This window comes from Rhipicephalus sanguineus, chromosome 3, assembly GCF_013339695.2.
Source record: "Rhipicephalus sanguineus isolate Rsan-2018 chromosome 3, BIME_Rsan_1.4, whole genome shotgun sequence".
Lineage (NCBI taxonomy): Eukaryota > Metazoa > Arthropoda > Arachnida > Ixodida > Ixodidae > Rhipicephalus > Rhipicephalus sanguineus.
In genome coordinates, this window is record NC_051178.1 from 218,866,406 (window position 1) to 218,893,386 (window position 26,981).

A 26,981-nucleotide genomic window follows, 5' to 3' on the forward strand; every position below is an offset into this window, starting at 1 on the left:
CATGTCCACGGAGAGCCACACCTTGCCACCCGCAAAAGAGAACTGTCTCAACAATAGGCTGTAACTTCCTTCGGATCTCTCTTATTTGAATTTGCCTGCCATGGTCCAGCTGATCAACAACACTGGGCACACATCCTGAGAAGGTTTGAAGAAAACTATCGGCTACCAGATGAGCGTCAGTGTGATATTTAGTGACTTCATGTGCACCGAAGACTTCGAGGGCGTGCTTCCACTTTTGAAATGGATTGGATACGAGGGCCTTAGTGCGCGCATGTTGGCCCTTGCCAATCTCACTTCTGCTAAAAAGGACACACACTCGGCTAAACGCACCCTCTTGAAGCGCTGAGAAGCTAAGCCATCGGTACCTGTCCAGCCAAGCCACGTAAACATTCGTTTCTGCTTAAAATTGGTCATAGACTTAAACATATAGCATGGCGGAGGAATACAAGGAGAAGCTAGCAGTTGATGTTTTGTGTCATCATCCACCTTTGAGCCATCTGTGTAGAGCCCGATATCAAACTTGCTTCTGCTAACATTTTGAGGGTCATAAAAAGATAAATAATTAAATAAATGATAATCAGGCTGAAGCCCAATAAATCCCACCACCCGGGTGACGCCGCTGGTTGGTGGTGTATGAGAGCACGAAAAATTTCGGGGGGGGGGGGGCTGAAGCCCCATAAGCCCCCCCCCCCTGGCTACGCCCCTGGTACTTACTGAAGAACAATTACGTTGTAGAACATAACTTAGAATAGAGAGACTTTCTTACACCTGTCTGCCACTTAGTGCTTCTTTTCGAGTTTTGCGCTACAGTGTCAATTGTCCAAGACGGTACATTTGTAATAGAAGACAACTGAAATGAATATATTGGGCACCGATGTATTACTTGAAGAAGAAGAAGCGAACAGATGCCGGAAAGAAGAAAACGCTGCAGACAGTCCAGAATGGCGCGCATTTTGCTTGGAAGGACCACTCGCCGTAGAAGTCAATTCCATGCCGTTGCGCCCGCGCAACAAACGATGGCGTTTATTTTGTCGCAATAGATTGCTATAGTGTTGCGATTTACACTTCTACTATAATTCAGGCCCAAATGAAGGAATGAAGGAATGGATTTTAAGGGCTCGTTTTTTTTTATTAGCCACAACATTAATGAGAACTAACAAACAATAATGCCAAGGAAAGTATGGAAGATGTTATTTGTAATTATTAGGATATAAATGTGAATAATTATAGTGGACGAAAAGATAACTTGCCCCCGGCAGGGACCGAACCTGCAACCTTCGAATAACGCGTCCGATGCTCTACCACTGAGCTTCGGCGGCGGTCATCCCCCGTCCACTTGTCTGTTAGTTCTCATTAATATTGTGTCTAACAAAGATAAACGAGCCCTTGAAAAATCATCTGCTTTCCTTCGTCCACTTTATAAGGTATATATGTGCATTTAAGCCTAGGAGTGTTAGCGCCGATCGCAGCCATGGCGGCGAGTGTGGAACACTCTTTTTCTGCCTTTTGGCGTCACGTAGCACGTGATCTTTTTACGAGCTGACAACTGACCATGGCGTGAAGTGTTCCAGTCTGTAATGAAGTGTTCCAATCTGTAAGAGCCAAATCCATATTTTCATCCTGAATACCGACGATAGTGGGATATTTAGTTTTTGGCCGCAATATAGATTTGAGGTATTCTCGCTACATGACCACAGTGGCGAAAAGTTTCGAGAGCAGGCCCGACGATATTGTCCGTAGCAAAAAACAGCGTTTTTCTCAGTTACAGTTAAAGTGGACTTGGCCCTTTCAGAAAAAAAACATATATACGGCGGGTGACTTCCAGGCGACAGATGCACACTTTGACCTGACCAATGCTTAAATATTTTTACGCGATCGTTGCATAAATGCTGTTTGAAAACCCAAGCGACAAACACTTTTAGGCTCGGGCTCATTTTTGAATGTAAGTGAGTTCATGTGCAGGCATCTCGAGTAGCTGCAGGGAAGAGCGCAGCAATTGTTCGGCGAGACGGCGGTCGGCCAGGTGTGCACTCCGGTAGCGGGCTGCGGCGGGCGCGCAGTTCTCGAAGTACTCGCCGCTCGTGCTCGCCAGCTCGGGATCGACGGCGAGCCGCACCGACGTCTGCGCTCCCTCCAACGGCGTCTGCGCCAGAAAAGTCACAAACATTTTTGATGGAAAACGCGGCTATGTGTGTAGCCTGCTGCGTTTGTTCCCTGTGAAGAATGGTGTACCTTCGGCCTTAGCTTTTAACAGCGAAGGTTTAGTTTAAATAAAAACTTTGGTGTGCACCAAAGGTGTACAAAAAAATGGTTGATCCCTCCGTCATAGGAATCGGAATAACACGAAAGTAAAGCGTGCCCTTACAGAAGTAACTGAATGTTTACTGTACATTGATATAAGAGAGTTTGCACAATGTATATTGATGTCCGGCAGCTGTAGCACCGTTTAACGTGGATACACTCACTTTGATGATTGGTGGTACATCTCCATCCCGACGACTAACGTCCATGTTAAATGATTAAACAAACCCTTTTGGTAGCTGTAGTAGTTAACGGTGAAAGCGTAAGCAGAGAACGAGGTGTGATAGCCAGAAGAGCGTCGCATATTGGACGCAAAACTTGGTCGCCATCCCGCGGACTGTTAAAATGTGATTGAACACCAAGCGCCGGACTAGAGGGAAACGCAAAGCTCGTCGTGCCGCCCCCCGGCCGCGATTTTTCTCGGGGCGAGCGCGTGAACGGGGAACGCGGTGTTGCAGCAAGGCGAGGCAGGCGCGCGCCGCAGAGCTATTTTTGGTTTGGATTAGTGTGATACGAGGCCGACGCTTTTATTACGCTTGAGGTAAGGTCGCCACATCGCGGTGTGCTAAGGCATTGACAAAATTGAACTTCTATTGAACACGCGCCGAATGGGAGGGACGTGTAACGCGTTGCAGGTGCTAATCGCGGAGGCCACAGTAATGACAAGTTACTTTACCTTACCGCTCTCAGAGGGCAACACCACCCCGCCGAACAGGAGAGTGGCAGATATAAAAGGCGCGTTTGTAAGACCTATGCAGTCTGTGACCGTGGCGCAGTGGATAGCGTGCTCGGCATGTGTTGTTGAAGACCGAGCGGTCGTGGGTTCGCCGCCCGTTGAGGGAACGTTTTTTCTTTGCCATCTGATTGTGTAAATTTTTTCAACGTCATTTCCGTGACGGATATACGTCACTGAAGTCTTGGTGGACCCCGGCATAAACCACTTTCGTGTTAAAAACTATCATCATCATGAACCGGCACGCGCTGTCTTCGTTCTCTTTACAGTGAAGCGGTTTAAGATATCAATTGTGCTCCGTCGTGCAAAACTCCTCAGAAGGGAACTGTAAAGCCCCACAACCGAGTACAGCAGCTGCGAATGCTAAAGGGAGACGGTCAAGTGGAGCACATGAAAAACGTGAAATAGAGATAGAAAGAAAGAGAAAATAGTGAGAGTAAAAAGAAAAAAATAACATGGCTGATCCCTCCGTCATGGGAATCGGTATAACACGAAAGTAAAACGTCACGAGCAATTGAGATTTTCTTTACTGTTCATTGATATAAGTGAGTGTAGCGCCATCGTCATCGTCATCAGTTTGCCGCCACCGCACAGCTCATGCCTCGAGGTAAAAAGGAGCACGGGCTCGCGCTCCTGGTGTTCTCCACGCCTGCAGCCGCCGCCGCTTGGCTTAGCCTTGTAATAAGGTGGCGAGGTAACGGCGCGGCTACATCGGCCGCCTTCACGACGTCTCCCCTCTCAGGTTACAAGAGCTTAGTGTTTGGCAGCTATAGCGACGTTTAACGTGCATGCAACCACGTTGACGCTTGGTGGCCCATCATTCCGCCGACTAACGTTCATGATCAATGATTCAGGAAACTTTTGTGGTAGCTGTAACAGTTGACGGCGAGAGCGTAATCTGAAAAAAGCGGTGTGACAGCCAGAAGAGCATCTGGCTTAGCAATACGTTTTGTTGGGCTAGTTGGTTCATGACTTCTGAAGGAAAAAGTTGTAGCGCAAAGCAACACACGGACAGTCAGAGAGGACGGGACTGGCGCTATTAGCGCCAGTCCCGTCCTCTCTGTCTGTCCCTGTGTTGCTTTGCGCTACATTTTTTTCCTTCAGAAGAAGAGCATCGCTGAAAAGGGGCAGAGCTTGGGCTTAGGTCGCCATCCCGCGGCATGTAAAAGAGTAAACAGAACGCCACGGCTGAACTGGAGGGAAACGCGCGGCCGCGATTTTTCTCGGGGCAAGCGTAAGCGGGGAGCGCTGTGTTACGGCCACGCGAGGCAGGCGCGCGTCGCAGAGGTATTTTAATATAGATGGATACTATGAGCGACGCCGAGACTTGGGCTAAGGTCGCCACCTTCTGGGGTGTAAAGGAGTTGACAAAATGGCACTTCTCCCATTAAAAGCTCGCCAAATGGGACGGACGCGTAAGAATGACGCGTCGCAGGAGCTAATCACCGACGCCACGGTACCGATGAACTACTTCACTTTACGAGACGGCGACACCACCCGGCGACCAAATCGCTGTGAAAGTGTGAGAATAAAAGACGCGTTTGTAAAGCCTCCACAGTATGTGACGGTGGCGGAGTGGATAGCGTGCCCGGCATCTGTTGCCGCGGACCGAGCGGTCATGAGTTCGACTCCCGTTGACGGAATATTTTTCTTTGCCATCTGCTCGTGTGATTTTTTTCGACGTCATTTTCGTGACGGAAATACGTCACAGAAGTCTTGGTGGACTGCGGCATAAAACACTTTCGTGTTAAAACACCGAAAGAGAGAGTGAGAGAAATAAAAGGATAGAAAGAAAGAGAAAAAATTCGGCAGATCCCACGCACTGTGGGAATCGATGTAATGCGAAGCAGCCAGCAAAGAGCTGCATACATCGCCTTGTTTGTCTTTGAGGCAAATGAAATCATTCATGCCATGGCATCTAGTCCCCCATATATCGCATGTTTGCCATGCAGGCATGCATGCACAATCTAGTGTACACCATGATGAACCACAATGAAACGCATATTCTGGTATATACAATGCATGACCTGTCGCTTATGTTCATCACGCACTCGTGTCGTGCGATACCAATTTTGGTATATATCCAGTTAACAAAACGGCCGGAAGCACACCATGACAGTGGCATGTAAATCATACCGTACATGACATGCATAACATGATTCGCATGTTAAGACCTCTCATTTATGTTCGTAATACAGTCACATCGCGCAATATAAACTTTGGTGTATATCAAACGAGCGAAATGGCCGCGAGTGCACCACGAGTATAGCATGTAAATCATGCCATACATGACATGCATGTCATGATTTTCATGTTAACACCTTTTATTTACGTTCGTCATACAGTAGCTTCGCGCAATACCAATTTTGGTGTATATCAAGCTAGCGAAACGGCCGCGAATGCACCATGAGCGAGGCATGTAAATCATGACATACATGTCATAGATGTCGAGGTTTTCATGCCAGCACCTGTTATTCATGTTCTTCATACAGTCACATAGCACAATACCAATTTTGGTGGATATCAAGCAAGCGAAACGGCCACGAGTGCGCCATGAGCATGACATGTAAATCATGACGTACATGTCATGCATGTCACAATTTTCATGTTACCACCTCTCACTTACGTTCGTCATACGGTCGTGTCGCGTAATACCAATTTTGGTGTATATCATGCAAGCGAAACGGCCGCAAATGCACCATGAGCGTGGCATGTAAATCATGACACACATGTCATGGATGTCATGGTGTTCATGCTACGAGCTGTTATTCATGTTCTTCATAAAGTCACATAGCACAATACCAATTTTGGTGTATATCAATCTAGCGAAACGACCGCGAGTGCGCCAGAGCGTGGCATGTAAATCATGTCATACATGACATGCATGTCATGATTTTCATGTTACAACGTGTCAGTTATGTTCGTCATGCAGAAATGTCTCGTCATACCAGTTTTCGTATATATTCCTTCATTTAAACGGCCGCGAGCGCCCAGAGACCATGTCATGTAAATCATGCTGCACATGACATGTGCATCATGATTTGCATGTTAGGAACAGTCATTATGTTCTTCATGAATTCTTGTCACGCCGTACCAATTTTGGTGTATATAAAATTAACGGAACGGCCGCAAGAGCCTAAGGTCGTGGAATGTAAATCATGCTGTTCATGACATGCGTGTCATGATTTTCATGATATGACCTGTTATTTATGTTCGTAATAAGGCCATGTTATGACACACGAATTTTGGTATACATCCGATTAACGAAACGGCCAGGAGAGCACAAAGTCGTAGGCGGCTAGATAGATAGATAGATAGATAGATAGATAGATAGATAGATAGATAGATAGATAGATAGATAGATAGATAGATAGATAGATAGATAGATAGATAGATAGATAGATAGATAGATAGATACGCTCGAAGTCGCAGAGGTTCGCTAAGAAATGCTTCGCATTTAAAAATTACGAAGCGTTCATTAAGCAACGCAAGGCTGGAAACAGCAAAGCTAGACGATTCTAACAAAACAGCCAGTAACCTCGAAACTACCTAACAACAACTAGCTAAAGCGCAACAACGACTTAGAAGCAACCTAGAAAACAACATAGCTAAGAGCGTAGCAGCTACCTACGAGCGACCTAGCATCACCTAGCTGAAGGTCACCTAGCAAATCCCCAGCAACTACCTATAGAATCACCTAGCTAAAGCCTACAAACAGCCTAGAAACAACCCAGCATCACCTAGCTAAACCCTAGTAACAACATAGAAGCAACCTACAAGCAGCCTAGCATCACCTAGCCAAAGCCTAGCAACAATCTAGAAGCAACCTAGAAACAACCTAGCCTAGCAACAATCTGCAAGCATCCCGATTAGACTTGAGAATTGTGCAGCTTCGCTGTTTCAAGACTCGCGGGATTAGTGCAAGCACCGCCATTTTTTGTAATGCGAAAGTAAGTATTTGAAGGCGGGGTCCGCCAAGACTTCGCTGACGTACTTCCGTCACGGATATGACGTTGGTAAAATGCGCAGTAACGGATGACAGAAAAAAAAGCTAGAAGAAAAAGTTCCGTCGCCGGGAATCGAACCATCGGCCTCTCCGTCCGCGACGATAGGTGCCCGGCGCTCCACCCGCTACGCTACCAACGCACATGCACGAGGCTCCATAAACGCCCCCTATGCTCCCCCTGACTCTCTCGCGCGGTGTTCCTGGTTTGCGAGGCTAGGCGATGCCACCGCCTGGGAGCGGTCAAGTCCTGATTTTTGACATTAACGAACGTCGATAAGAAGCGATTCGGCGACGACGCAGTCAGGGTGTCTCGAGGCCGGCGAGGAGTCCTGGCCACGCTATCATCGAGGAGTCGTCCTCGACGCAGTTACGTTTTGTGGTGCCTTTCGCTTCGTGTTAGCGTGTGACGGCTCGTTGTCGGAGTAGCGTAGTTTCCGCAAGCACCAACAGTGTTTCTCCGCGGTCTACTGCTTCGAGTGCGATACCACCGACTAATAAAACTGCCAGAATAGGCACCGTGAAGTGGAATTTTCTAGTGTGACTGCAGCGCCGCAACGCACAGCCTAGCGGATAAAAAAGCAATATTAAGACTGGCTCGGACAAAATGGAACGCGATGCGCGCTGCATAAGTAGGCGGACTGTGGCCGGGCTAGATGGGGCCACGCGCGCCTATTTGCTGCGTGCCCCTAGCGGCCAATGTGAGGGCGCTTGAGACGGGCCACTGCGAGCAGGATGTGGAGCGCCTCCGTGCGTTCACGGCTCAAGCTAAGAAACCTTGCCTCCCGTGTTACTGAAGCGCAGTGTGGTAGTGTAAGCATGAGCGGCAGGTGTAGGTTATCCTATTACTCGGGAGCGCACACCGTGCCGTTTCACTCCTCAACTGACTACGCATTGAAGGAGTGCATGTCGAGTACCAGTGTTTATTACGTGCTTGTTGATGCCATCTTTGCACGGGACTCAGGATATGCTGTGTCCACGTATATGTTAACACCTGCAGCTACCACGACGGTTATATGATGATCATGGGCATTAGTCGTCGGTATAAAGATGTGCCAGTAAAGATCCACGTCAAACGGTGCTATAGTTCATTTTTGATAGTTCACAGCGCTAAAGGGACGAGGACAAAGTACGAAGAAAGCGACAACACGAGCGACGACTCGCAACTAAACTTTATTGAAAGGAACGAAACGAATAAGTACAATGCAAAAGCCAATTAACCACGCCTCAGCGGAGCGGCAGCGCTCGTGTTGTCGCCTTCTGCGTACGTTGTCCTCGTCCCTTTCGGGCTGTGAACAATCAAAAATTAACTATCACCAACTAGCCCAAGTTTCCCTTCTGGTGCTATAGCTGCCAAGCACCAATAGAGATTGTACAATCTTTGATATGTCAATGCATATTAAACAGTGAACTAATTCTGAGAAGACACATTTCACTTTCGTGTTATACCGATTCGTATGAACAGCCATGTTTTTTTTTCTGTGCGCTGTTCATAATGAACAAGTACCAACTCGCCCAAAGTACCATTTTATTGCATTAAAACAGTGATCTATGCTGAGCAGCTCAAGAGCGCACCATTTGGCCCAAATAAGTGTTATTGCAATACAGATCTAAGCTGGCTGCGGCCAGACACGTCAGCGTGGACATTTGCACAAATCACTTTGGCGACGCGCAATCGTTATGTTATGCTTTACGAATAGTTTTGCTAGATACAGCCCGAGGCTTCCTCCGCTTGAGAACCAAGAGGCCTTGAAGTGAAGGCAGATAAGTTATCCTTTCAGAACTCTTCTGCCATCTTCGTACTTACAAGGAGCGAAAATGGTGAGAGTTTCAGTTTTGGAATGTCGTGCCAAAACTTAAAGGCGCAAATGTCACTGTGACGTCAAGAATTTCAGTCTTTTTGCGTATTTCGGCCGCATTGGTTCAATGAAATTTTCTGAATCTTGGTATTTTAAGACCTTGGGTGCCCACAATGCAAACAGTGTCTGATGATGAACTGTTACGTAAGTACTACTAACAGACGCTGTCAGAATGTGCGACGTCACGGTGATCTTTCGGCGCATTTTCTCGTTTACCAAGCGTCTTCTCGTGCTAAGCGTGTTCTTTTGGTATTGTAAAACTGTAATTGATTAATACGAGATAAAATGTTTTTTTTTTCGTTCGTGACCGTTTCAGACGATAATAAGCACAGTAGACGGACGCTGCATAACCTTCTAAGTATTTTGAACTTTGAACGGTCTGTCTGTCAAGGCAGGCACAGTACTCACGGATTCAAACGCGAAATGAAAAGTTTCAGTATCACGACTTGTATGCGCTATTGCTCGAGATAACCACTTCATGTCGAGACGAATCTGGTCTCTAAAGATAATGTCGGCCCTCATTCAGGCGTTAGAGTCGAAATTACGCTGATATCACCCGAAATGAAGACGGTAGAAACGAAACATGCGCATTACTAAGCCCTGAATTCTCCTAATTCAATCCGTGACTACTGTACGCCAAAAAGACGCCTTCTTTCCCATTGTTCATCTACTGCTGTGGTGTATCCAAAGAAATCCGCTTGTCATGTCGCCACACTGCACTGCTGTAAACGTAGCGAAACGCTCACGTTTCAGGGGCTAGTAGCGGGGGGCTTCGGCAAACCCCCGAAATTTCCTGAGCTCTGCATACTCCCAGCCCCTTCTCCACCTAGGATCCGAAGCAACTGACCCTTCGGCCTTAGCAGAAAAATGACCAACATGTTGTTCGGGCGCAGGCTGTCTTTCTTTTCAAAGGGTTACGGCCAGGCGAAATGGTAATGCGGCGTTACCGAACTACCAAAATCATGTGCCACAGGCCACCACTGAAGGGAACAACATACGGACGCAATTCAGGGAGACTCGCCTTTCCTTTGACGCCGAGGAGGAAGTGGAAGAGGAACTTGCGCAGGCCCGGTCCTTCGTCCACGATGTGCGTCTTGACGGCGCCGGGGTGAAGGGAGTTGACCGTCACACCTGCGCAACTCAGGCATGTGAACCCGACTTTCTGATTGGTCGTCTCGTCCCCTTCTCTCCGCCTGTCGAGCATTGTGACACGAGCGACGCTCTTAGCGGCGACTTCTGGTCGACTTTCAGCTTGTGTGAAATTAAAAAGAAAATGCTTCTATATTCAACCCTGTACTGCGCGACGTTAGCGCAAGCACACCAGATGGTCCGGAGCCTTCCTCTACGGTGTGCCCCGTCGTGGCTTCGGCACGTGAGACCCGAGATATTCGTTAAAGCAAGTAACCGAAAAAACGCATGGGGCACAGACAGACACAACACGAGGCGATAAAAAAATGTCTGTTCTTGAGGTCACTCTTGCGAATCATGAATCACCAATGGCCTACACCCACACTCTTCTAAGCCCCACATATTTCGCGTCATTTCATATCAAGTGGGCCCGGTGGTTTTTCCACTATCTACAACAATGCTGCTGAAAAAAAAAAACCACTAATATCTGTGAAGTGACAAGCACTTATTGAAGCGGTATTTCCCGGGGAAAAAATTTTTGATGCCGTCCAGCAGGCCCGTGAAGCGGCGGAGAGGCAAGGCCTTGACGTCCCGACATGGGAGACCTGAGCCCGGGCCGTTAATCTGCCGGACAAACAATAAAGTTCTTCCATCCATTGAGGCTGCTGCGAACTTTGCGCAAGGAAGTCAAACTGTGCCAGGCAAGATAATTTAGACAAAATTACTGCTTCTGAGTCATTAGTACGAAACATTTTTGTTTCTTAATGTGAAGTCCCCTGTCTTTCGCAAATATCATAGTTTATTCATTTCTCTTTCAATTTTTTTTATTTTAACAATGACGAAACGTCGCGAATGCTGCATATTTAACCTTTTTTAGAAAAAGCACGAATTCTTTTGCTGCAGGAATAGACTCACATTGTGCGCTTTATACGTTCATTTATTAAAGGATAAAATAACTGGCGCAGCGAGTGAAGCCGCAACGTTGCGAAGAAATTTGGACAAAGTTGGAAAACGTAGCATTTTGAACCATACTGGGGCATCAATTTCGCAATCCAAGGAAAAATATGGCTTGTTATGCAGTATACGTTGTTGGTATCGCATATAGAAAGCTTGAAAAAAAAAAGAAAGGTTTTCGAAGTTTCCTTTTGTCCCGCTTTCAATCGTCAGCGCAGGCCTTTCAGCAGCGAATTTCGGGGGATCAAAGGCGGAACCGCGTGGTACGTTTCTCGCTCGCGGACAACGCGATGCACGGAGAACGCCCCCGCGTGGCCGTGGTCGCAAGTGCACCCGTACGGAACGAAAGCAGCGGCGTTGTCGCCGCGTTTGCCGGGTTGCTAGATTTTCGACAAAAGCGCACGCCAGCTTCAGAAGGTTCCGCCGAGATGAGTAACAGATGAATTACTACCTTCAGGTAGCAGAGTTGCGCATAGGTCCGGCTAGCAACCACAGCTATGTGGTCAAGTTGCACTCCGTTTTTGCAGGCGACATGCCTACCACGTCACCGATAAACATGTCTGGCGTGTTCAAGACTGGCGATGAACATTGGCTGTCAATGACTAGTGTTAATTCAGTTCGCTGCAGCAGCAGCGTGGGAAATACAAAAATTGGCCCGAGCGTCAGCTTCTGCGCAATGCTTGGTTGCTAGCGGCGCTTGAAGACCGATGCGCCACTCAGCAACTCTAGAGACGAGTGAGGTCCCTGAAAAATATTGTTACGGGGATGATTTCATCAGTTAAAACTGATCGAGGTTGTGCTGCACAGAGCGGACAGGATCGTAGGCCAACAGGGCAGCTCCAGACTCAAACACACAACAACAACGTTGTCGTCTTCCTCCATTAGGTGTCATTTCAGCGCCCATGCCTGAGTCACCTTTCCATACCCGCGACGTTACCCCGGCTAGAGTGACCTAGAATAGGGGGAGTGTCCAAAGCGCCGGCTCCCGCGTGGGCCTTTTGCCGTGAACTTCCGCGCCGCGCCGCTGCTGCGCCGGACCCGTTAGAGTTACTGTATATGCTACCTTTAGGTAGCAGAGTTGCGCATAGGTCTGTCTAGCAACCACAGCTATGCGGTGATGTCGCACTCCGTTTGTGCAGGTGACATGACTATCGTGTCGGCAATTAACATGTCCGGCGTGTCGAACACCGGCGATAAACATTGATTATCGATGACTAGTGTTAATTCAGCTCGCTGAGCGTCGTCGTCGAAAAATACAGAAATTGGCCCGAGCGTCAGCTTCTCCACAATGCATGGTTGCTAGCGGCGTTCGGAAGACAGATGCGCAACACTGCTACCTAAGGTAGCTTATACAGTAACTCTAGGACACGTGGGCTTTCCGCGCTCGGGAAGCGCGCGGAAAGCGAGGGGCGTCTGCTACGCGGTGTAGTTTTTCGCGCCGCGGTTCCACACAGGGCACTTGAAGTCTACTTAACTTTCATAATGCGGTGCGGAATGGAGCTTATCCATCTTTAAGCGTTGTGTTAGTGCTGGGGCAACAACAGAATGCAAAAAAAATCATGTGTCAAGCGGCATCAGCGTGGTCTAGTTCCGGTCACAAAGTTCGAGAACGTTGGTGCGTGTGTAAAAATGCGCAAAACGGACACGCACAAGCAAAGAACGAAAGAAAACCTTATTCGCACGAGTAATCGGGCAATAGCATCGCGCATGCACGAATTAAGAGTATTAAAAAAGTGAATTGCACGCGCAGTCAGCTGAAATAATTGCGCGCAGTGACCGCTTCACACTACGAGCTTTTTACTCATGGTCGCCACTGGTTTGCTTGCCATATGCACACCGCTTTATTCGGCAATTCATTAGCTTCCACTAGCTCTTTATTATGGACGGAGCACACCGGGAAGACGCAAGGGAAACAAAAAGAAAAAGAAAAAAAAAAGAGTAGAGACGGCCATACGACCGCAATGGTCTTTGCTTATTTTTGCTTCTGAGGTAGCGTACGACAAGGCTCACCGTGCGCAAACATTTCAAAGAAAAGCAATGCCAGGTAAACTAACAGTTAGGTTCTATTTGTTTCTTCCACTCGCCTCGCTGGTTGCGCGACATTTGCTGCTTCCGCCAAGGAAGCCGAAGGCGAGAACTTTTCATCTGCTGGCACCTTGAGGAAACGACCGCTCCGACATCATCTGGATAGAGACGTTTATTCGTTTCTCTTCTCCCCTACTGTCGCTGCACCCCTGGTTTTATTCCCTGTCTCCCCATTCAAACACTCTTACAGTCCAATCGGAATGCAGGAATAACTCTCTCCTTGACTCCCGGTCGGCTGCCGCTGAAAGTACCAGGCCCGGATTCCTCCTCGCAGGAATCACCGCCTCTCGCCCACTCGTCGGTTCGCCGCCGCCGCTCAGCTCCCTTTCACCCCGGTTTCCGGAATGTTCGGCCTCAGGCGTTGACGGGTCGTGGGGAAAGCACATCCGGGTACGTACTTGCCATGCTGGGCTGACGGGCCATCAATACAATTGGCCCGTGCATCATTGTCGCCGTTGCCGCTGCTTTTGGCTGTCACAGCGAAGGCGCAAGTGTACCTTCCGTCCCTGTAGCCCGGCTCGGCCACGGTCTCCTGTAAGGCACCATAATTGAACCCCTCGGGAGACGTGAGTCCTTGCATCCTTTGTGACCAGCAGACAGTCGTCGTTCCACCACCCGGAACTACCGCTTCCGTGTTGGCGCGGGCACGCCGGCCGCGGGGCGGGTAACAATATGAAGGTATTCGGCGAACGTACGAAGTTCGACCCCAACACTAACCTTATTCCACAAGTTTTTGCATAAAAGGTGTAATACAGAAAATGCTTTACAAATATCCAGATATCCTGATACAAGTTACAAATACCCCCATTCTTGCTGTAGAAGCTGCCTGTACCGAAAATACGGTAAGAAATTGACAAATAGAAGTGTAATATCTCAATCACTTCAGAAAATTGTTCAAATGCAGAGATCCCTTATGTACCTAGTCTGAAAAATGCAACATGCGATAATATATACATATATATATGCATTGGATCGCTGAACGTTAGTATAGAACGTTGGCGCGAGATGCATGCATTGCTCCAAGCCTTCACCGTACGAAATGAAAACAGTTTCACACAACTCACTCTCAACTTCAGATGTTTTCACGATTCTCGGAGGTTAGCGTTCGCCCGGTTCAGAGACTTTACAAAAAGATGTGGACGAGTAGTTACATAAAATACGATTGTTTCCGGGGCAGTTGAGTGCGCGCCAACAGGGCACCCGACCGCAATCTTCCGCTTTTTCCTGATGACCTCAATATAGCGTCCACGACAATTTCGTGCTGAAGCTCCGGAGTACTTAAATAGCGAGTCTGCTCATCTCTTGAATAAATAGAAAGAGATGGCCAGACGGGTAAAGCAAGCCTCTTTTGTCTCGCAGACGCGCGCAATCTGCTGCTCTGAACTGAGAATCACGTTTGTTTTCGGGCGATCGCTCGTAACACGAAGTGGGGCATACACGATGTTGCATTGTTATCGTTTCATTTTCTTTGGTTTGTCTTTTTTTATGGCCTTAGGTGCCTCATGAAACACGAAAATTGACCGTTGGTATCCTGCGTAGCCAAAACGACTGATGCACAAGATCATCACGCGATGACGTCGACAGAACTTGTGACGTCACTATGACGTCAGTCAACGTGACGTCATATGATGACGCCACCACGTGACATGGTCGCTTTGCATTGCCTCCGTGATCGGGGGCGATCACGGAGGCGATGTAAAAGCAGGTGAGGTGCAGAAAGCTTGCAATGCCTTCGATCCTGTGGGCAGTCCGAAACCACGTTATGTGCAGAAAGCTTTCGGAGAGGGTCGACGGAGGTTCAATGCATCGACTAACAAAAGAGATGGCTTTCGTTTTCGAGTCATCTCAGGCGAATGCCTAAGGGACCATGTTTTTTTTCATGTATTTTTTTTGCATACATTTTACCTATGCGGTCAGTTCTTCAAGATGTATGGGTAAGTCTAACATGTTTACATCGATATTAATTGTAGAGAGAGAGAGAGAGACTACACTCGACGACGGCAGCCAGTCCAATCCCCGGCGGAGCCTCCCCAGCTCCGGTTTATTCCTGTTCGCCAAGACCCACCAGCGCCAGCGCCATCTCCAAGACTTAACAGACACTACATCCCCCCTTCTGCAGGCAACTAGCGCACACACAGGGCTGCACACTGGAGCTGATCACAGGATGAGTCTTGTTGGCGGTTTTATGATGCGACCAAACCTTGACCTCCTTACAGGGCGATCAGAGGAAGGCGGTCCCGTCTTTGATGTAGTCCCATCGGACCCAGGCGGAGTCGCCGTTGGCGTCAAGGATACAGACTTGTCTGGATGTGCACCTTGTCCCGCATTCTGTGGCGTCAACTCTGGAACCAGCGGAAGTGGCTGGCTGTCAGTGTCTGCTTGTTCTGACGGCTCCACTGCAAGCGGTGCATTTCCATTTCTTGGAACAAGATGTCTTCGGTTGCGTTGAATGACGCCTTTCGCACTTTCAACCACGTATGAGCGCGGACGTTGAGCGGGTGACAAGACGACGGCAGGGCACTTCATATCATTCACCCAAACTTCCTCTCCTGGCTCTAGTTGGCGAAGAGGAGAAGCTGCATGTCTCCTGTCAGAGTCTTCCGCTTGTTTTCTGCGGGCGGCTTCATCATGCTGGTCGAATACTGAGGCATCGGGCCAAGCAGGCTGGAGCTGCTTTTCAGTCTTTGGGACGCGAGTGCGGAGGCGTCTGCCCAAAAGAAGCTGTGCAGGGCTCAAACCGTTGATGCATGGGGTGTCCCGATACGACAGCAAGGCCAAGTAGGGACCTTCAGTTTTTTTAAAGAGGTCCTTGATCGTCCGCACCATACGTTCCACTTCTCCATTGGATTGCGGGAAGCCGGGACTGCTTGTAACGTGACGGAAGCCGTAGGTCCTAGAAAATTCTGCGAATTCCTTCGCTGCAAATTGTGGCCCGTTATCACTGCGAACCTCCCTTGGAATGCCGTAACGTGCGAACACGCTTTTGATGGCAGATATGACGGCGGGCGTTTTTGTTGAGCGCAGGCTCAGGACCTCTGGGAAACGGGATCGGTAGTCTACGATGAGCGCGTAGTCTCCGCCGTTGAGATGAAACAGGTCAATACCGACAACCGCCCAAGGCTCTGTAGGAGTCTCACTAACAAGCATAGGCTCGGCGCGTTGAACTCTGGTTTCAGCACATTTAGAGCGGTTCATCACCATAGTCTCGATTTGGGAATTGATGCCAGGCCACCATACAGATTCCCTAGCTAAAGACTTGCAGCGACCTATCCATTGATGGCCGTCGTGAAGAAGCTGCAATATGCGCTGCTGGTATGATGCCGGAATGACAACGCGAACACCCTTCAGGAGTAGATCTTCACCGATGCTGAGATCGCCTCGGTACTGCCAGTACTTCCTCACGTGTGTCGGCACACGAGACTTCCTGGGCCAGCCTTTCACGCAGTACTGGAGGAGCAAGTGGCATTCCGCGTCACTAGCTTGTGCCTGACGAAGCTCGTGAAGGTGTGCTGACAGGGTATCTGTCAGAGCGCGAATGGTCTCCTGGACGAAAAGCTCGGTGTTGTCAACTTGGCTTAGAGAAGACTCCCGGCTTGGAACTTGTCTTGTAGGAGCGCGTGAGAGTGTGTCCGCCGTGGCCAGTTGTTTCCCAGGTGCGTAGAGCACTTGATAGCAGAAGCGCATCAGCTTCAAGCGGAAGCGCTGAATTCTGGGTGGCAACATGTCCACATCCATGGAGCCGAGCAATGCCACGAGATGTTGATGATCTGTTTCAATGTAGAATTGCAGACCACGGACGAACTCCTCAAATCGTTGCACTGCCCATGTAACAGCCAAGGCCTCCTTCTCAGTCTGGCTGTAACGTTGCTCTGTGGACGTCAGCGATCTTGAAGCAAATGCTACCGCTCGGCGTTGGCCAGTAGGCTGCTCTTGCAACAATACGGCTCCCAACCGCGTCAACGGACACAGTCGTCTTGTAGGCAGTATTGTAGCGCGCAACGCAGGCGTCGGAACACAACAACTGCTTGAGGCTTTCGAAGGCAGTCTGCTGATCTGGTCCCCAAGTCCAACACGAATCTTTGCGTAGCAGAGCGCGAATTGGAGCAGTTGTCTCTGAGACATGTGGCAGGAAGCGACCCACATGGTTGACAAGTCCAAGCAGACGACGAACTGAGGAGACATCTTCGGGAGGTGGCATATGCTGGATCGCTGCAATCTTATCCGGATCCGGAGAGATTCCTTGAGTGCCTACGATCACGCCCAAAAACTTGACGCTGCTAGCTCCGAAGCGGCATTTCTCCCGATTCAGTGTGATGCCTGCCTTTTTTAACCGACCAAGAACTTGCTGCAGACGCTGGTCGTGCTCTTTGCACGTCTTGCCGAAAACAAGGGTATCGTCAATCATATTGACAACTCCCGCCTGGCCTTCAAGGATCCGTGACATCTGACGTTGGAAGTACTCGGGTGCGGACGCTATCCCAATGGCAGTCGGCGAGAGTAGTAGCGTCCAAACCGAGTTATGAACGTAGTGTACTCTTGGGACTCGAGGAAAAGCTTCACTTGATGAAAACTCGACATGGCGTCCAGCTTTGAAAAAATGGTAGCATCTCCCAGCATTCCGAGGCATTGATCGACCGTCGGCAAGATGTGACGCTCACGAAGGATGACCTTGTTGAGACGCGTCAAGTCGACGAAGAGCCTATACTTGCCAGACGCCTTGGGTACGACGACCAATCCGGAACACCACTCTGTTGGTGCGTCGACGCGGCGAATTACTCCATCAGCTTCCAATTTATCTAGTTCCGCTTTTACCACGCTGTGCAGAGGTAGAGGAAGGTGGCGAGCGACGCTCAATGAAAATGGCGTGGCGTCTGGTTGAAGCTGAATGGTATACTCCTCTGGCAGCATCCCAAGTCCACGGAAAAGGCTGGGATCTAGATGCAGATTGCTGGAGGCTTCTTGTTCTTCAGACACGACATCCAAGAACTTGCAGACGCCCAGGGCTTGAATGGCCGGAAAACCAAGCAGCGGTACCGTCTTGGCGTCGAGAACATAAAGCAGCTGTTTGGTAGATCGCCCCTTCCAGGATAGAGTCGCACTGAAAGTACCCAAAACAGAGATGGGATGGTTTCCGGGACCTTTGAGCTCACCTTCTGGTTGTTGTAACCTTGTGGGCACACCAGCGAATGAGCTGGGAACCACGGAAACCTCGGCACCTGAGTCCACCTTGAAAGAAACTGAGTGTCCGTTTACAAGCACGTCGATGAACTTGGCGTTCAGGTGCTTTTCTGTCACAGCACTGAGTTCGATTGAACTGGCAGAGGGCTTGCGTTGCTGCTTGTTGACCACTCTTTTCTTCTGTTGACACACAACCTCGAAGTGCCCGCATTTGCGACAGTAATTGCAAATTGCGCGACGAGCCGGGCAGTCGAAACGCGCATGTGAAGCGTGACCACAAAAACCGCAGGTGTTATTCTGCCTTGTTGCTGATGCTTCCTTTTGTCGACGAACGCCCGCGGCGTCAACGTCCAGCGGAGGGGCGTTTTCAGGCAGACGTTGTTGGCGTTCCTTTTAGGCGTCTTCGTCTTGACGAGCGTAAGTGAGCGCTTCTTGCAACGTTAACTTCGGGTTGCGGCAAAGCTGGTCCGAGAGCTTCTGAATTTTGCAAACCGACAATAAAGCGGTCGCGAACAAGTCTCTCTTCGACGCTACTTGAGCTGTAGTTGCAGCGTTTAACCATTGTACGCAGAGCCGTGAAGAAGGCGTCGACGGACTCACCGGGCTCTCGAACGCGGCGATGGAAACGCGCAGACTCATAAAGTTCATTCGGCGGATGCACGAAATGATCACCGAAGCCCTTTTTTAAATCTGACAAGTCCTGAAGGGCGGCGTCTCCAAGTGGCGTGGACGCTAACACGACTCTTGCTTGAGGGCCCATGCAGTAAAGCATGGAACGCACCTGCACTTGCTGCTCCGCAGCATATAGTCCCGTGGCGTAGGAGTAGCCTTCGAATTGTAGAAGGCACGTTGGCCATGATCCGGGATTTTCGAAGTCGAACGGTGGCGGTGGACGCAGCTGAGCATGTCCTGTCGAATATGGCGGAGCGGCTGCGTTGGACCCAGTAGGCGAGCTCACCGTGGGTGAAGACGTGGCAGCGTTGGTGTCGTTCATGGCTCACAGCAGGAACCGACGCTTTTGCGACCGACGCAGTTCCGCCTGATTAATTCGACCCGCGACGCTGCCAGTCGGTGTCCAGATCATCCGTATCCCACTTCTGACACCATGTAGAGAGAGAGAGAGAGAGAGACTACACTCGACGACGGCAGCCAGTCCAATCCCCGGCGGAGCCTCCCCAGCTCCGGTTTATTCCTATTCGCCAAGACCCACCAGCGCCAGCGCCATCTCCAAGACATAACAGACACTACATTAAGGTGGCGGTTCCACTACCACCATCTTGCCAATAGTTCGAAAAACGACAACAGACGACGCCACTCATCCACGTTTGCAGAAAGCGAGAAAATTGCGCGCGCAAGTATGGCCAGCGTCGCCTCGCGCGTGTTTTATATGTTATATGTCGCGCTAGGTGACGGAAATCGGCCGACAAAAAGCAAGGAGCACAAACGCGGACGGCGTCTTTCACCTACAATCGGGGCCAACTGTTGGTGTCGTTTCAACGACATGACGATAAGTGCCCCAGTTTGTAAGGACAAACGCTCGCTTCCTATTGCAGCCCTTGAGAAAGGACAGCGCAGCGTCTAAAGACAATCGCTTGAGAACAAAAGAAAAAAAAAACATGCACACACACGCACACTGGTGCGTACAACAGCGTGCACTCGCACACGCACACACACACGCTCTCACCCACACGCACGCGCTACGCTCTCACTAACGCACTCACTCACATAATATAATATGCCTCAGTGAAACAGCATTGAACAAAACATGAATCAAACGCTTCGCAGCGTTTCAGTGGAATTGCACGGCCGCTACTAAAACAATCATTTTGGTTCATTTTAGCGACCGTGCCAGTGACTTTTATAGCATCGCGCGAGCGCATGTCTTTTGTGTGTGTGTGGGGGGGGGGGGGGCGTGCTTTTGCTTATTACAATTGGAGGAGGAAAAAATGGACAGACAGATTTCAGCAAATTATAATTCGAGAGTTATCTGCGAAATTTCATCCTCTCAAACTGCAATAAACGGTTACCAAAATAAAGTACATCTTGATGATCAGTTGAACACATGACTACCACTAATTACCGGAGTTAGAACCTCCTAGAACACATGCTTCTGCCAGCGAGACGTCTGACAATGAATGCGTTTGCGTGAGGAAGAAGACAATGATTTTTCCATGTGAGGCATGATTCTTTTTCTCTTGGGAACAGTAATAAACCAAGATGGTTTGTGCGTTGGAGGGCAAGACACCCCGTTATTTTCGTCTCTTTGTTCTCATTTGTAACCTTTCGCGACGTTGTGCAGGCGCGTTCGTGGTCGTCTCGCACGAGCGTTTACAACGATGAAAGCCAGGCGCAAGACGCGCGTAGTCACACATACTGCTGACTGAACTTCTTGTATAGCTTCCACAGCGTTGCATATATTGTATGAAACTGAGTATAGGTACATCGGCCAGTGTAGGCGTGCACACGAGGGGGCTGGGCGCCCCCCCCCCCCCCTTGGGAGGGAGAGAATACAACATTTATTGGTAGAAATAAGTCGCTATTGGGGGTGGGCCTCCTAGTCCGGAAGACCATTGGCTCTTGCCGCCACCCGGGCACGACGGTCGACCAGGGCTTGTTGCTGCACTGGGTCAGAGCCGGACAGGGTCGCCTTGGGGGCTTACATGACCGGTCATGTAGGCTTTTACAGAATCCAGTTTTTATTTATGCTTGTTCTAAAAAGCATGAATACACTTATTTGTTGTGGAAAGCTGTGGTTTTCCTTTATTTTGACTTACAGGCACCATCGACAAGTTTTCCATTTAGGTTGCCGCAAAAGTTTTTCAACAAAATGTTCGTCAGTAGCATATGTATCGGCACTGTTTTGTTCATGTGGCCACTCTCACGTGCGTCTAAGTCAGGTTATTCTTCGTTGACCAGACATTGCACTGTCCGCCTTGTACTTTGCTACGAACTAGTTGTTATCCGATCATTAGTAGTAGTTCTGGCTACGCAGCAAGCCGCTTTACGACAAAGTAGCAGTGCGCAACAGCGTTATCACTAGGTAGAGTAGTGCTCCTCAGTCGAACTGTTTCCTGACACCGTAGCGCTCATTAGTGGCAAAGACAGTGATCGCCTTATCCGAAGTGAGTGCGTCTTTTCACAAAGCACAATATAACTTTTCCAGGGTCCCGTACATTGAATATTCTGCCACGTTGACTAGAACGTTCTGCATCTTTAACACTCGCTTCTGTCGCATCGTTGCAACTAGGATGTAATTACCTGAGTGGGTACAACTTACCACTACTGGTCAGTGGAAGTTGTCGGCACAGTGCTCGACAGGCATACTTTGAAAATTCCGGCAATGACAAGCTTTCATACGTTCACCATCGTGTCCCCTTTGAAGCGGCGCTACATACGTATCATTCACACGGCATGTCAGCGTCCTTCCTTTCACAATTTCGAACCTCACAGGCACGAAAACACTCAAAGGAACGCGCAAAACACGAGCAGCTGAACCACAAAGAGATGCACATTACTAAAGACGTGCTGGGGAACACTGGTTCTAAGAACGCGTGACGAACGCGCAATCTTCCTGCATACCGAAACCACTTGCCGCTTGATGAGACCGCCCCACCTGCTGACGTGGGGCGAGTGGAAAGGGTTTATCACTAAGCCCTCCTCCTTTTACGGTTGGCGTTTGTTACGCGCGGCGACTAGACTTAGCTAGTGAAGCAAACTATGAGGCCTGGAGATATAATTAATGCCTGTTCTACCCGTTTTATTATGTTTAATTGCGCCACTTTTGGCGAACGCTTGAACTCGCATAAAGCAACTTGATGTTTCATTTCATAGATGGAGCTGCCACCAAAAAACGCCTGTGAGACTTATGATTCATTGAAAATATTTTGTTTGAAGCACTGAGTGGTCAAGTTAGTGAGCACAAGTAGATAAAAGACACAATATGCATCTACTAATGTGCAATACTCGTTGGCAATAAGCGTCTAAAAGAAAAAAAAAGCGAGTAAAGCGAGTTTCTACGGGACTGGTCATCAGGAAAATTACGTAAATTCACTGCTGTCTTTTAGGTTCCCTAATAAAGATAAAGGAATTTTCTCTTCATAGAATCATAGAAAGGGCCTTGCTTCTTCATTATGTAGAAGTTCACCGTATCAGCTTGTATAGTTTTGTCGCTTCATTGGTAATGCGTGACCAAGTACAGCCATAAACTGCCGCATTGACACAATAATAATTCATCAAGTTTTCGTCAGAACACAAAGCAACTTCGCATGGAAAATAAGTGTAATGTAGTCTACGTAGCCACTAAATATTATCGTTCTGCTTTGAAAAGTAAAAAAGATATTCTCACAAAAACTTTTAATATTTTGCCCATTTTCATTGGAGCGTAAATAAATTACTAATTATTTTATGGCTAATATCTTTTCATAGAAACCTTAAATAGCACTTCTTCTAAAGGCACGGTAAATTTGGTCTTGTTATGTTGAACAGTTTCGCCGTACTGGCAGTACAACGGAGGCTTGTACAACGAAAATGCCTTTTGTTGCTCACACTATTTTCATTGCTATTAGGTAACGCTTCCGAACAGGCATTAACACCAAGTGTCATTAGAAAGCGGAGATCATAAGCTTTCTGAATTATTACAATTAATATTTATTTGTCAAGCACAGCGAGCACAGTGCATCCGCAAATAATGCGTAAAATGCGGAGGGGGTTCGCCGGAGTGGGACCGCCACCTTAATGACCACCACGTTTTTTATAACCTGACGGAAACAAATCGTCAGACCACACATCGTCAGAATTATTTCTGGCTGCAGAAAGCGGGTTTGCGCGCCACATACCATAATATTATTGTTAGTCGTTACGCAAACGGCAAGCATGTCAGGTTAGTGATGCCATGACCTATCGGTCGTGTTGGGCATACGTACATTCGTGCCCCTCCGTGCCAATTTTCGTGTATACTAAGTGAACGATACGCGAGTTACGCGAGTAATATTTTACTTTTGGTACCGCGGCCACGCCAACTGACACATTCGGCTTCGCATGAAATGGCTTGAAACAGCAGAGCGCCGGAGGAAGCCTTCTAAAACAAATCGAATGCACGAAATAAAAGATAGGATATGAAGGGTGCAAACGCGTTAGCATGCATGAGCTACTTACTACGCTTGTATGTGCGACGTTCTCCTGGTTATCTGCACTTTATTCTCTCCTGCAGCAAGTTTACGTTCGTCATTCCACACGAAAGTAAGTTAAGCGCCTTTTCTCACGATGAAGTGCGCGCAGGATGCGTTCCTCAAAGAGCCACGGAAGTGTGGACCAATGCGGTGACAAACCAGCTGAAAGGATATATACAAAATCCCCGTTTCACAACACACAAACTAACAAACGCGTTCTCTGTGTGATGAGTCGCTCCAGTATTATGTTGCAGTGACGCAGTATTAAATATTGCCCAAATCTCGGCAATTTTAGCTAATAGCGGCCAAAATATCACGCGCGTAGCAGACGCTCGCCGCTTTGATGCGGCTTCCGCCGCGGAGAAAGCCCACGGATGGATGGATGGATGCTATAAGCGTCGCCTTTATAGCGGGGCGGTGACAGTGTCTGCCACCAGGCTCGAAGAAAAAAAAAAGACTTCCTTGTTTCAAGTTGGCTTAATACCTTATCTACACTGATTAAATCTATGTTATACGGTACGGTACGAAGAACTTTATTTAAAGATCCGGAGAAGTGCCACCCCTTAGGGTGACACCGCGGGCCGCTCCCACGTGGGGACAGTTAGACCTAGCCTAACCGCCGCATCGCAGGCTCTCTGGACAGCCCAAAGTTGTTGCTGATATTCCGAGCTCTTGAGGGCCGAGCTCCATTTCTGCTCTGTGAGGTCCTTATCCCCACGTAACGAGGGGCACCGCCAAAGCATGTGCTCTAAATCGCACGTTCCCCCGCAGCCAGGGCATTGCGAGCTGAAGTCACTTGGGAATAGACAGTGCATGAAAGCCAGATTCGGATAAGAATTAGTTTGAAGCATCCTAAAGGTCATCGCCTGTGGTCTCGTGAGCTTTTTGTGTGGTGGAGGAAATACTCTTCTTTCCAGATAAAAATGCTTCGTGAATTCATTAAATGTGAATAAAGTGTCTCGGAACTCTTGAACCCTGCTCTGTGACAAGGCTTCTCCTCCCACGCGGAGAGTTAGTACGCAATCTATGTTATTATACCAAAAAATATAAATTCACGGTCCATCTCTGTGCCTCTTAAGGCAGAATGACCTTATTTTTCCCCCATTATTTATTTTTGTACTTTATCTGTACTTTTCTGCCACCAGTACTCTAACCGTCTCTTATTATTTCTATCGTGGACGTGTTCAGCTTTCCACTTTTGTCCCTGAAACCGAAGGCTTCATGTAGACTCGTGCCCACACGTATACCTGGGTGAATATCGCCACATTCAATCAGTACATGTTCCATCGTTTCCTTAGTTCCCCCGCAGCATGTACATTGTTCTTCTTCGTTCCTGAATCTCGCTTTATAACTACGCGTTCTAAGGCAGCCCGACCTTGCTTCAAACAGTAAAGCGCTTCCCCTTGAATTATCATAAAACCTTTCCCTCCTTATTTCGTTTTTTTCCCTTTCGGTAGTTACTCAGAGCCGGCTTCTTTTCCATCGCTGTCATCCAATAAGTCCTCTCCGCCTCTCTGACCTTCCGCTTAATGCTCCTTGTTGCCATATCGCCCGCACTGCTAGCCGTATATTTACTGGTGAGCCTCCTAGTTCTTTTTCTCCACTGCGTGTCAACGCTTTTTCTATACAAATACCTGAAAACCTTCTCTGCCCATCTACTCTTCTTCATTTTCCTCAGCGTCTCTTCGAATCTCATTTTGCTCTGAGCTTCCCTCACTTCAAAGCCTGTCCATCCCATATCACTCTTTACAGCCTCATTTGTCGTCTTCCCGTGAGCGCCCAACGCCAGGCGGCCCACCGTCCTTTGATTTACATCCATTCCTGATTGTACCTCTGACTTCATACAAACCACTGAGTTCCCAAATGTAAACGCCGGGACCATCACACCCTTCCACAGCCCTCGAAGCACCTCGTACCTATTGTATCCCCATAAAGCTCTGTGCTTCATAATTGCAGCATTCCTCTTTCCCTTTGCTACCGATGCTTTCTCTTGTACCTCCGTATATCTTTCCCCCTCATTTACCCATACTCAGAGGTACTTGTACTCGCTTACCCTCGGTATTTTTTGGCCCTGTATAAAGACCGCATGGTCTTCATGATTATTGAATACCATCAATCCACATTTTGTTGCACTAAATCCTAGTCCTAGAGCCTCACATTCCCTTCCGCATATATCTGCCAGTCGCTGTATATCATCTTGACTGTCCGCAAATAAGACAATATCATCAGCATAAAATAGACCTGGAAGCTTCTGCTCAACCATCGTGCCGACCTGTTTGTGTGACAAATTAAATCGAATGTTGCTGCCTTCTAGCGCTTTTTCCATCCTCACCACGTACAGCATGAATAACAGCGGGCACAAAGGACATCCCTGTCTCAGCCCCTTGCTAATTTCAACGCTGTCCTTGCTACTTATTCCTTCCCATTCTATACAAACTGTATTTTCTCGGTGTATTTCCCTCAAAAGCTGTATACAGTCGTCACCTATGCCCACTTCTATCAATATATCCCACAAAATTTCCTCGGGTCCGGCATGGCAGCGCCGCGGCGCGGAACTTCACCGGAAAAGGCCCTCGCTCCTCCCATGTATTCGCGCGGCGCTTTGGACACTCCCCCTATTCTAGGTCACTCTACCCCGGCCGCTAAACCACCGTCCCGGTGCCTGTTATGGTTAAATGGACGTGACACCATTGTAGGGCTTTGGACGAGAAACGTGGACGCTGTCAATTCTGGATGTAGCAATCTTTGAGTTGGCCATCAGAGAGATCTCATAGGTGACAGGTGTCACCTGGCGCAGGACTCGGTAGGGTCCGACGTATCGCGATAAGAGCTTCTCGCAGAGGCCAACACGTCGAGATGGGAGCCGCAGTAGAATGAGAGAGCCCGGCGGGAAATCGGCATCCCTAGGTCGACTATCATAGAGGGACTTTTGTGCAGTCTGGGACGACGAGAACCGAGCGCAGGCTACTGTACGTGCGATGAGAGCACGGGTGATGGCATCTTGAGCGTACGAAGTGGTGGATGATGGGTCAGACGGAAGCAGGGAGTCGAAAGGTAGTAACAGATCGCTGCCAAAAAGAAGATAAAATTGTGAGTTGCCTGCTGTTTCGTTTCATGACGCGACGCGTTGTAGGCGAAGGTGACGAACGGGAGGGCGATGTCCCAATCGGTGTGGTCATCAGATACATACATGGAAAGCATGTTTGTCAGGGTGCGGTTGAGGCGTTCCGTAAGTCCGTTAGTCTGAGGGTGGTAAGACGTGGTGAAGTTGTGACGAGTAGCACAAGATCGAAGTAGGTCATCAACCACACGAGACAGGAAGCAGCGACCACGGTCTCTAAGTAGGTGACGAGGAGCGCCACGCTGGAGAATTATGTCGTAGAGGAGGAAATCTGCTGCGTTAGTCGCACAGCTGGTCAGTATCGCTCGAGTGATTGCATATCGAGTGGCATTATCCGTGGCTACAGCAACCCATTTATTTCCATTTGTCGAAGTTGGGAAGGGACCTAAAAAGTGCAACCCCACTCGATAAAATGTCTCGGCCGGGACTTCAATAGGCTGAAGGCGGCCGG

General features: G+C 48.7%; 1 protein-coding gene across 1 annotated transcript in view; it reads right to left on the reverse strand.

Annotated features, from left to right (window-relative positions):
* Window positions 1-1,930: 1,930 nt before the first annotated feature.
* The window catches only part of LOC119388312 (retinol dehydrogenase 14), a 163,146-nt gene continuing 138,095 nt past the window's right edge, over window positions 1,931-26,981 (reverse strand). The window contains exons 6-7 of the mRNA XM_037656010.2: window positions 9,918-10,027; window positions 1,931-2,143 (exon numbers count right to left, since the gene is read on the reverse strand). Coding sequence (XP_037511938.1) covers window positions 1,931-2,143; window positions 9,918-10,027 — 323 coding nt within the window. The remainder of the gene's footprint in view (window positions 2,144-9,917; window positions 10,028-26,981) is intronic.